Here is a 12,820-nt window from a genome sequence, read left to right as displayed (position 1 = left end):
CTGATTCGTCACTTTTATTTATTTTATAATGAAAATATAACAAGCTTATGCTTTGTTTTGTTAAAACATATACTAGTGAAATTATTTTTTTAAATTTTCTACAAGTTATTTTTTATGTATATTATATTTAATGTTTTTTCAATTAAAAGTTTTATTTAGACTTTTTGTAATAATTTTGACCATATATTTATATAACAACTTTTAGTTATCATATCTTTTATATTAAACTATGTTATTGCAAAAGCTGAAACAAATTAAGATAGAAGAACAATAAGGACTTAGATAAAGTAAGAACCCGCTTAAGTCGCGCACGAATTTTTGAAAATCAAAATTTTTTTCAACAAATTATGCAAAGTCTTTTGATGCTTGTTTTTTGACAGAGGTAGTCTTTTTTTTTTCAATATTTGCTGTTTTTAACATGTGCTGAAAACGGTCATTTGCTTTTTGAGCTCTTCGATCGACATCATTAAGGAGAATTTTCGATTGCACCTGACAAGTTTAACTTCGGGATGCCAATAAACCTGGAATCCTAGAAAAACCTTAAATTTAAGAAATTTTGAAGAAAAACCTCGAATAACGAACGAAAATCTCTTAAAAGCCTGGAATTATTAATTATTTTTATACGTAAAGTAACGAAATTTCGATAACATACAAAAGATGTATCATAAAGATAAACATTTTTTTTATAGTTATAATCTTTTTTATCAAAAGACACATATAAAGTAGCTTTACAGTATTTTTTCAATGTTGTTATACTATTTAAGACAGTTTTTTCTCTTTAGTTTAATTTAATACTAAAAATTGACCAAAAACTTAAAAGTGATTTAGAAATACTAGAAGAAATTTACAGAAAAACCTTTGAAAACCCTGTTAACTGTTCTTCGGTGCCAAATTGAATAATATTTAAATAAAGAACATAAACTATCTAAGTTTTATACACCTAATAAACTTGTAATGATTGGTTAATTTATAAAAAGTAGCAGGGAGTTACATGTATCACGCTTAATTGTTTTTGTATGTTTTGTTTTTTTTTCTAATAAAATCATAGTGTTACCACAAATAGGAAGTATGTTGAAAATTATATACTAAAAATCGTGTGAATCTTTTAGCATTATATTGTATTCTCCAATATAACTCTAATTTGTTTTTTTCCAAGTTTATGATGATAAAATTTTCTTTGGTGTTTAAAAAATACTAAAATAAAGTAATATTTAAAACATTTTTAAATTGATTTTTTTTAGTCAGTAATCTCTTCAAACCTTAAAGTTTAACAAAATATTTTAGTTGAATTCTGTGAAAAATTCAAATACTATGATTGCTCGAAGAAAATTAATTTCCATGAGTTAATATAAAATTTAGTCTATCAGAAAGTATCTGACAAAACGCTCGTCTTGTCGATTTTTTTATAATTCTACACAGTAAATTTTTGTTTTATCAACAATTGTTGTTTTGATGGACGAAACATGATTTTTCACAATCCCCACTCGATCAAAACTTTTAATGTTTTTTATTTGTAAATACTTTCTTTTTACACCTTTGTTTTTGCATTAGCCAGTACACTATGAGATAGAATATATTTACAATTCTCACCCGATCAATTGCAAATCAATTCATACCTAAATTATTTGACCCTTAAGCACAGATTTCACTTTTGCCAGGTTTTGCACGGGTTTAAATTTTGGAAGAAGCCTCACTTTTGCTTGACGTCACCTCCAATAAGTCGTCAATTTTACACAGGTAACAACTTTTGCACAGCTTAGATTAGTGAAACTAAAACAAAACTATTTAAAAAAAAAGTTAAACTATGTTGCACACAAGTTTCACAAGCCTAAATAAATCAAAAACTATACTTTCATTTACATTATACAAAACTTTTATTTTTTTTAAAGCTGTTAGAATTAAAACAAAGTTCAGCTAAAATTTAGTTATAGAAAAAATACTTATTTCCTAGTTTACGTTTATTGCTAATAAAAAATTGTTTACAGATAAAATATACTAAAAAAATCGTAAATTGTTTGCTTGCTTCTTTATTTTTAAATTTTTTCTACAAATATGTATTTAAAAATGACTTTGACATAATTTAAAAACGAAATTAGAAAATAAAATTCATAGTCGAACAAGAATAATGGTGTTGGAAAATGGTGTTAAAGTAAATTCTTTTAAGTTTAATAATACAAATTCATTAAAAAAACATTTGTAATTATACACTTTTTTTTTTGTAAAATAAAACAGCATTTTTATACTTTTAGTTTATTTTAGCTAATTCAAAAGTATTGTAGTTTTGTTAAACTTTATTAAACAATATCTATTAATCTTATGTTTAAATTTATACTAAAAATGGACCAAAAATTTTCAAAGTAATTCAGAAAATCTTGAAGAAATTTACAAAAAACCTTTGGCAACCCTGTTACTTGTTCTCCTATGCCCGCAGCACTCTATATAAACTTTTTGTGTCCTTGTTTTTTTTATGAAAACAAAGAACATCATGCAACTCATTAAATTTCATACACCTTACAAAACTTTTAAAGATTTGACTTAGTTCATTTATAGAAAATAACAGAGAGATACATGTAGTACGTTTAATTGTTTTAATATGTTTTGTTTTTTCTAATAATAATTAAACTGTGTCTAATAGTCGAACCATAAAAAGAAAGTATGCAGACATTTTTATAACGTGAAATTTTATGTATAACTTATATTGTATTTTAAATTAATCTAGAGTTTTTGTTAGCAGTCTTGTTTATTATTTTACAGCAATCTGATTAATCACTTAAGTAGTTTTCTAAAGTTTATTGATTTTAATTAAAAAACTATCGTTTTATTTTAAATGTATGCAGTAAATTTCTGAAAAGTTGCTGTGAAAATTTATTAAAGCTTTTATGAAAAGCATTGTATTGTTATTTTTATAGATATAGAAATTTTTAACATAAAAATTAAATGTTGTTATTTAACTTTGTTTAGTCGCTTAGTTGGTTATAACTTTTAGATCGTTAACATGTTACATATTTGCGTAGTTTTGGAAATTAAGCAACCTAAAGATCTAATTTTAGAAGAAGTTGGCAGACTCGTTTACTTCTTAGACGTTTTTTTTTAGTGATTGCAAAAGGTTTAAATTTATGCTATAGTAAAAAAAAAAACAATTAAAGCATTTAATAGCTTTAACTGTTTTTGTTTTATTTGTTAAAAACTTAAATGGTATACTTTTGTTGATAATAAATAAATTATAAACAAAATAAAAGAAATTTTGATTGTTGACTGAAAACTTTTCGAATCAGAATTTTAGAATATTTCAAAATAAATTTACTTTCACTTTCTATCAATTTTAAGTATTAAAATTGTTTAATAATATAAAATACTTTATTCTTGTAAAAAATAACCGATATACTTATTAACTATTTGTAGTTAGCCTTTGAAAATATTAAAAATGATCTAAAAGATTACATAAAATTAATTTAACTTTCTTTAAAAACTATTTTTCAAAGAAAGCACTGTTAACACTTCCTAGATTTTTTGATTCACTTTAAGAAGTTGTTCTAAACAGGGGCTTGAATAAAAAAGTTTCCACAACACAGGGAGGGCACTAATTTGGTAGCCTGTGCAACACCTCAAAAAATATAAACAAAAACAGAAGATAAGATTATTGACTGAAAAAGTTTTTTAATAAGAAGTTATGAATACTTGAATATATTTTGTTTTATATTTACTAGCTTTTTAAATGTTGAATTTCGAATTAACAAATGTAAAAAAGATAAATAAAATAAAAATAAATGATTAGAAGTAGCTAAATGAATATATATTTTTAATTAGTTTCTTTAACACGATAAAAAGTTCATGCTCGAGTATTTCGATCAAAGGAGTTGGAGTAAAATTTTATTTTTGTCATCGAGTTATACACTACACCAACTATTAAACATTTCTTTTTTTGTGATCTGATAAATAAATATATGTTTTATAATAAAAAAAAACTTTGAAAACAACTGAAAATAGTTTTTAATTGTAGATTCATTATGATTACAACACAAACTTTCAGTATATGACATTTTTATAACAAAGAAAGTCCTGCAATACATAATGACTAAAATATAAAATTTTAATTTATGTAAGTAGTTTAATATGATGCATTGTTTCTAAACTAGATACTGCATCTTTAATTTTAAATGTTTACAAGTCATGTTGTTAATAATGATTACACTAAATTACTTGTATAAAAAAATTTACAGCAGCATTTTTTTTTTAATATAGAATTTGAAAATTTAGTTTTATATTTGCTAAAGCATATTTCCGTATTGTTTCTAAAAACATTTTTGTTTAAATGTCAATTTTTTTTTAATTTTCCAGCTTTTGATTCTTATATATATCTTGAAATTTATCATGTCATTTAAATTCAAAAATTGCGATAGTTCAAGAGTGACACTTCTTGATTGTTCTTGACACTAGTTTTTGCATCTAACTAAATATCAATTTTGACTTGCGTTAAAAATACTTTTACAGTAACAATGCTAAAATTGTTATACTTATATTAGTGACACATAAAGGTTTCTTAATCAAATTAGCTATAAACTTATATAAATTTGCTATCTAAATGTAATTAAATTAAAGTTTCTAGTTAAAAAAAAAAGCTAAATTTTCACTATACCAATGTATTATGTATACGCTACTATACTAAAATGACATTATCAGTAATGAAAGAATTATCAGAACAAGAAACTGTAAGTAAAAATGTTAAATATTTAATTGTTTTTTTTTCAAGTTAACACAATGATGATATATAACTAAAACAAGTATGAATAATAATTTAAAAACAATTCTAACAAACTTCGTGATGTTTTTAGTATGATAAACAAAAGCTATGAAAAAAGAGTAAAAGCTTAATTTACTTTATACAAAATTGAACTCTGACCCCACCTTAAAAGGTCTAGAGTTGTTCCTTTTCTATTATCTACTTATACGCTGTTTTACGTAGTTTTAAATTATTCAAATTCATTACTAACAATAATTTAAATGCAGAAATCAATTTTTTATAAACGTTCATTAAAAAATAAATTTTTTAGCCTAAATTCGTTAGAAAGCAGAAAAACTTTTACAAAAATCGTCCATAGCAAATCAATTTTTAAATGCTTCCTAGACAATTTACTAAATACTTAGTTCTAGAGGTTTAAAACAGGTTTGTTAAGTTTATTTGTTGTGTTTTCTTTACATAAAGTAAAGTTTTAAAATAACTTGTATTATAGTCCTTGACATGACGTTAAACTGTTCTGGTGTATGACTCGATAACCAAAAATTTTTTTTGTTAACCAGGCTCTTAGACCAGACTTAATGAGTTATTTGTTGTTGCTCAAAATACGATAAATACATACCTTTTCTTAGAACAATTTTGTTAATAGGTTTCTTTTTGTAGACTTGTTAAAAGTCTTTTATATTAAAACTACGTTTTTAAATCTGTTTAATTTGAAAAAAATTACGTTGAAACAGAAGATATCGTGGTATGAAGAGTATAGTTTGAATAAATCTTTTTGAACTTAATTTATTAATACTTGTATTAAGTCTTGTTGAAATAATCCAGTCTGAAATTAGTTAAGCTCAAAATTTAGGTTGACCCTGTGTTCTAAAATGTTGTTTATAACAATGCGTCATCTGGAAGTTAGTTATGATTAAATCTAGTATTATTGTTCTGAAAATTGTTTATATGAATATAAAGAAATGGGAACGGGTCTAAACTGCACGAAGACAAAATAGCACGAGGCTAATAAATTGCACGAAGCTAAATTTGCTTAAAGCCAAATTTGCACGAGGACACAAAAATGCACGAGGAAACAAAATTGCACGTAGACGATTTTGAACCAAGGGTCAATTTTGCACGAGTAATAAAAAATACAAAAATAATTCAATAAAAAAAAATCAATAAAGAAATAAATATTGTTCAAAAAAAAATTTAACTGGTGCAAAATTGTCTGCTCGTGCAGAAGTGTCTTCGTGCAAAAGTGACCCTTTGTGCAATTTTATCCCCAATTTTGTGCACTCGTACAATTTTGTACGCTCTTGCAATTTAGACAGCTACCCAAAGAAATAAATATCCCAATACCTAACATTGTGCACACTAACACTAAGGTTTTCAAAGATTGAAAACTCAAAAAATGCTTCTTTTTAGCTAGCTATGGTCTTGAAAGTAAGTAAATTTTTTATCTTGTACTAAAGCATTCCTAACTATTTATCAAAATATATCTATCTACACCACCAATGAGTTATTTAGATCAAGTGATACTGTACATACTCTTGCAACTTTTTCAAACGTAAACAAAACTCCCCAAACAAGCTGATATAAAGCTAAGGTTGTAGTCTTTTCTGAAACTAATTTAGAATTGTTAAATATGTTTTAACCTAAAACATGTATACAAACGGTTGTATAAATTTTCCAATTAATCATTAAAATTAGGTAAGATTAAGGACTTCTATTTTAGTTTAATAACTTGTTTTACAATATCCTTTCAATTTAGAAAGTACTTTATTTATTTCAAGGTAAACAAGAATGTCGAAAAACAAATTCATTTGATACTTTTTTAGTACCTGGTAGTATACACAATGGATTATTAATTTGACAAATGGAAAGTTTTTATAAAATATTTGTGGCTAGAAAGCAAGTATTCAAACGTATTTAGAGCTTTTAAACAAATTTTGAGTTTTTTTACAAGAAAAGTTTGCAAGTTAACAACTTATGATGTCTGAAATAAAAGAAAATCTACCACCAGAGAAAAAAACCTTTAAAATATATTTTTAATTTAAAGCATTTCATCTTTTTCAAATTTAAAAGATATTTAAAAAAATTGTTTATTATTATTTTTTAATAGTTCTAAGTCTATTTAACCTTGAAAGATTAAGGTAATTTCCGGACAATTCAGGCTTATACATTTACATTCTCTTGATAACCATAGATTGAAAGTATGTGTAATAGGATTTATAAATAATAAAAATATGTTTTTAAAAGCTGATCAAGACAGTTCTAGTCGACTATTTCTTCAGAAAATTTATATATGACTTATTTTTTAAAGTTTATTGATTAATTCCACTACATAAAGTTTTTTTTTGCATTATCAAAACTTTACATTAAACACCTATTAAATTATTGCAAACTATTACGAAACAAACTTATTAAAATATTTGTTAAACTTGCCTCATTTTCATATTCAAAATACTTATTTTTTTAATACAAAAAGCACAAGGCAAAAAACATCGCACTGCACATGTTACAACTATAAGTCTGATAATTTTGTTAAAACGAGTTTTTTTACTTAATTAAAAAAATTCAATTGATAAAACTCTTGACCAGATTGAAAAACATTTTTGAAAAGTTTACACTTAAAATTGTTTTATACATTTACACATAGAAAACACACATACGATTTACACAGAAAAGATTTACTTATACAAAATTTCTCTCTATATTCAAAATTAGCGCGATTCTGGTCAACTGTTTATGTTAATATTTAAAAAATATATTAATATAAAGTTTTACAACAAAAACTTAAAAAAAACAGATCAGTTGGCCTTATAAAGTTCTGAAACAACTTGTGTATTTTTCAGTTTCCAAATAAACTACATTAAAAGAGGTTTGCCATAGGCTTTTGAAACTTTTTTCTAAGTTTCCTATACATGTTCTAGGTTTTTAAAAGTACATCATCTTTTAACCATTTTTATTAGTAATTCTTAAAAACTTCAATAAAAACTGTTTTTTCTTTGATTTTTGTACAAAACTCCAGGCTTAGTGGCAAGCCTGTTAAAATTTTTAACCAATTTACTTAACATTCAAAGGTGATTTACTACCATGGGATTGTTTACCAACTACAAAAGTAAAACCGCTTATAACTTAAGAGAAGGTCGTCCCTTAATTTTGTCATTTTTTATAGTTTTTCCTGACTTTCCTGACCTTGTGGTAACCCTGCTAGAGCGACACATGCTATTCTGACCCGATCCCGTTTAAGGCGACGACAAGAAGTAAAACAAAAACAAAAATTTAGATTTAATTTCATGGTTATAAGTTAAAAATTATTTATTTTATTAATGAATCTAAGATTATTAACAAAAAACCAAAATACAACTGTAATTTTAAACTCAGTTCCACAAGTCTTTTGAAACCAGGGTTTGAGTTAAACCATGCTAACGTTAAAACAAAAGGAAAACTTTTTAACTTACAAAAACATGTAACATTTCGTGTAAAAGCATGCTTGTATACGAATAAAGATTTTTCTTTGATTTTAATTATTATTCAACTTGAAATTATGATATCATATTTTTAGTTATTACCATGTAGAAATTTAGAAATTATTACTTAAATACTATAACTGTTAGAAACCTATTTCTTTAAAAATTGAGGTGAAATAATTATTAATGAGGTGGAAAACACATTTTAGAACCACAATACAATTAAAAAAAATATATGAAAACTTAAATTTTAAAGAGCTCGTCATGTAACTTTTAACTTGAAGTTAATCAGATATAAATTCAAAATATGAAAATCATGTAAAAAATAAAGTAACCAGGTAAAAGACTTTTTAAATATGTTTTTAGTACTTAAAGGTCTGGCAAGTATAAAATGTTAGTACATTAGTCATTGTAATTGTCAAATTAAAAATTATGTTGTTGAAGTTTATGATATCTAGGTTAAACCAATTTAGATTTATGTAAGTTAAGAAAATAAAATATCAATTTCAATAACTTAAAAAAAGTAAAATTAAGCAAAAAATGTTACCAGTTGTCAAGAAAATCAAAACCGGTTTTGGTTACTTTGGATTCAGCTTTATCATCAGTAAGCAAGCTTGGACTGTTTAACAAAGGCAAGTTTTCTTCACTGCTGGCTATTTTTTCAGAACTGTTTGACTTAAAAGAAAATGATTCAGAAACTTTCTTGGAAAACGTTTGCTCTTCATTACTTTCAGCAGCGCCTAAGGATAATTTGTAGTCAGAATATAATTTTTTGCCTACCAAAGCGTCTGAACCTTCATCTTTCTGAGAGCTGACTTCTTCAATTTCACTTGAACAATCAAAAGTCAGCTCAGTTGCGCTTCTTCCGAACTCCTCCGCACGTTTGAACTCACTTCCTTGCTGTAAACTTTTCCACTCGTCCAAGTAATTGGCAGGATTCTGCTGGTGGCTGGTTTTAACTGCCAGGTTCATTTGGCTTTTCGTCTTCCAGCTGAACGGCGATCCGTGCTCGTCTTTGTCTTTGTGAAAAGCATCTGTTAAATTCAAGTGTTTAATTCATGTAAAATCAGTTTTGCTTATATGGATTTTATGTACTCTTACAACTTAACAATCTGATGATCACATATCAACATGATTGTGAGTGATTTTTTTTATAACCAACTATCTAATATAATTCTATTGCGATAAATAAACAAACAGTAAGTATTTGGTAGATTTTGAAATTTAAACTTCACTTAGCAGAATTTATTACTACAAAATTAGTACAGAATTCTATTAGTACATTTCATATAAACTTTGCATCTATACTTTGTTCTTTGGTATATATCTACATCTTATCAGAGTAGTGAACGAATAGGCTAATGACTTAAAACACTATTGTAATTTTTGAATGTTTTAAGTAACTTAAGTTTAGTTTAAGTTAATAAATTTATTAGAAACTAACATGTATTTATCCGTTATTTTGACATTAAGCTTGCTATTTGTATAATGTATAACATTTTTGTATTATTTTACTCCAGAACAAATTTTAAGTAGGTGCTTATGGATTTGATACTAACTTTATTTGATTTGCTTTAATTTTTAAATAAACCTTTGTATTTACAAATGTTACATTTCAATGAAATATTTGATAGTTTCAAAATGAAAGCTTTTTAAAAAATCAATCAGTCTTCTTTCTGAAATTTATCCTAAAAAATAAAGAAGGTAAAAACATAGTTATAGTAGAAAAGCTTAACAGATAGGTTATCTTTAAAGTATAATCATATAAAATAATCTTTTTTAAGATTAAAACTATAGTTAGTTAGAGTTATTCACATTACTAAAAGTAATTTCATGGAATTCAAATGAAAAAAAAAATTAATGAATTGGCACAACTAAGTGTAAAAAATATATTTTGAGAAACACACTCTAGCATGGTTGCCACTGATCAAGCTGAGAAAAATTTCCTGACTTTTTAGCAAAATTTTCCTGACTTTTCTAAATCAAACTCTTAACTTAACTTTATTCTAAAATACATAATCTAACACTTGAAACTATATAAAGCTTTCAATCTAATTTTAATACAGGTTAAAAACAACAGTTTTTTTTTGCTGAATTCGATCATCAAACTTACTGTACATCACTTAAACCATCTGTGTATGATTGATGTTTGTAAAAAACAGCTCTATCAGCAAAATACTTGTATTATTTTACCATATGAACACAGCTTGTCTGAAAAAAGACACAATTTTTTAGCATTTCCTAGCATAAATATATCTAGATAAACAAACGACATTTAAGGAACTTTTACAATTGAAACCTTAAATCAATAAGGAACTTTCACAACTCAAACCTTAAAACAATAACGAACTTTTACAGTTAAAACATTAAAACAATAAAGAACTTAATCAAATACTGTTTTTTTAAATGTATGTACTAAAATTTATTTTCTCCGTTTTTTTATTAGCATTTCAACCTCTTCATCTAATGAAGATATGGTTTCCTTCATCTGAACTGCATTCCGCTTCATTTTCTTGGCAGTAATCATTTGCCTCATTTTATTTAAATCGCTCTCATCGTCAAAGATTCTGCTCTTCATCGTCAACTCAAGAATATATAGTGTAAGTTTCAAATTATGACCTTGTGACTCCCCCTTTTACGGCTTGTGTGCCCCTAAATTTTCAATAATATCTAGTATAAGATTAAAAACTACCATTAAAAACGCCTAAGACCTTTTTATTTGCTCCTCATCATCATTTCCAGAATATCTAGTGTAAGTTTTAAATTATGACCTCATAGCCCAAGTTTCTGTAAAATTTGGGATACCCTGATCTATAGTACTATTTAGAGCAGATTAGCAGTTGGGTTATAAAATAAAGGAAAAAAATTAAACTTTTGAGAAAACCAAACCTTGACAGAAAAAGTTGTTTGTATTTTCAAAATGATTTTCTTTGTAACAAAAATCTAATTATACTACTCACATAACAACGTACAGATAAATTTCAACACTCACTTAATAAAAAAAAAATTTATGTTACACTTGATTTAAATAATAGTAGTCTTGAACAATTGTAGTTATATATAAGACCTATCTATATTATTTTTAAAATATTTATACATTTTAGTAACACATTATTTATTCTTATATTTTAAAACACAAACTTACCAGCTTTTAATTTTAAAGTAGGAAAAATTTCATCATAATAGTCAGGTAAATTGTATTGAGACTGGCAGTTTTGATATCTCTTGCTGATTTTAGTAGGAATTATACTTTCCATTATAGCAGTATCTTTTTGATCCTGAGACATGGAACTCCACTTATTTTCCGAATGTAAGCCTTTAACTTTTGATTTTAGCTCAACAATTTTTCTGTGAGTAGAGCTTAAACTAGAAAAATAATCATCTACTGCACTTAACTTTCTTTGGTCATCAGTCCAAAGTTTAGCCATAATAGTTATATTATATCAGTCTGTTTAAAAAAGTTATGAATAATTATCAATGTTATTTCAAGAAATAAGATATTTAATGTTTACAGTTGAGTTTGTATTTATAAAACTTCAAATTAGTGAAAACAAATGGATAACAACCACTTTTGTTTGAATACAGTTTAATCAAAACTATTAAAAATCAAAAAGTTTTAAATCTCAGCTTCCTTACAGAAATTGTTACTAACAATTCACAACAAAAAAAAATCTATAATAATAACATATAACTTAGTTTATAATGCTTTATTTTAAATGTTAAATTTCAAGAGTTCTTAAGTTTTTCTTTTAAAATTCAAGGTTTTCAAAAGTTATCAAAATTCCGGTGCTTTCAAGTTTACTTGTAAAATAACCAGGCTACCCTAAGTCTCACAGAGACTACTAAGCTTATGTTCAGAGCACTATGATATAAGTGACAATTATTAGGATTGCCACTCTTTCAAAGTGAGCAAAAACAATAATAAGTTTATAGTAAATTCAAAGTAAAAAATTAATGACCAAAATTAAAAAAAAAAAGTGACTTATCAAGCTTAAATATTAAAAAAATCAAAACATAGTTTAAAAAAAAGATTCAGTAACAAAACTTAGTCTGAGGTTTTTTAAACTATACTAAAACTAGAATTGATTGTGATTTCATAAAAAAGCTCAAAGTAGCCTGAATTTGTTAGAGTTTTTCAAAAACTTCAAACTAGCCTGAGTTATTCTGGGCATGTAGAAACAGTAAAAACCATGTTTTTTTTCATCTTAAATCTTAATTAAAAAACTACTAGCTAAAAATAAGATAACTAAAATGGCTGTATCCCACATTACCAAAACATTAATTATTGTTACCTAATATATCTAATCTATTTCTTAGGAAAATTTTAAAACTTTACTTAGATTAAGTTACGATATAAACAATACTGGCATGATCAGGACAATAAATTATTTTTTAATTTTAGCTTAGAGATTTTGTTAGGGATATTATTAAAAACCTAATCACTATTAATATAATCATTTATTAAACCTGTTTACCCTTTAGCAAGAAAACTAGTTTTAAGTTATTTATTAAATAAGACTTTCCTCAATAGACAGCACTTATTCAGCAAATGTGTTGTTAATAAATTACATTTTGAGGGTAACTAAGAAATTTCAAGTATAATGTTTGTACAAAGTTTTACTAC

The 12,820-nt window shown here is 25.3% G+C and overlaps 1 protein-coding gene across 1 annotated transcript; it reads right to left on the bottom strand.

Moving 5' to 3' along the window:
* Positions 1-8,390: 8,390 nt before the first annotated feature.
* Positions 8,391-11,639, bottom strand: LOC145842619 (uncharacterized). The gene is made up of 2 exons (XM_082950092.1): positions 11,342-11,639; positions 8,391-9,230 (listed from the first exon to the last, which is right to left on the bottom strand). The coding sequence occupies exons 1-2, from the start codon at positions 11,622-11,624 to the stop codon at positions 8,740-8,742; spliced, it is 774 nt and encodes a 257-aa protein (XP_082806218.1). The 5' UTR covers positions 11,625-11,639; the 3' UTR covers positions 8,391-8,739.
* Between the last annotated feature and the right edge of the window lie 1,181 nt (positions 11,640-12,820).

Source organism: Thalia democratica, chromosome 8 (assembly GCF_965202585.1).
Source record: "Thalia democratica chromosome 8, ktThaDemo2.hap1.1, whole genome shotgun sequence".
Taxonomy (NCBI): domain Eukaryota; kingdom Metazoa; phylum Chordata; class Thaliacea; order Salpida; family Salpidae; genus Thalia; species Thalia democratica.
This window is presented reverse-complemented; position numbering and strand designations above follow the sequence as displayed.

Bases quoted from the DNA above. Each gene is read 5' to 3' on its own strand.
- LOC145842619 (XM_082950092.1), bottom strand. From the start codon at position 11,624: ATGGCTAAACTTTGGACTGATGACCAAAGAAAGTTAAGTGCAGTAGAT. The intron at 9,231-11,341 runs GTAAGTTTGTGT...TGAATTTAACAG, and splicing joins TACTTTAAAATTAAAAGCTG to ATGCTTTTCACAAAGACAAA.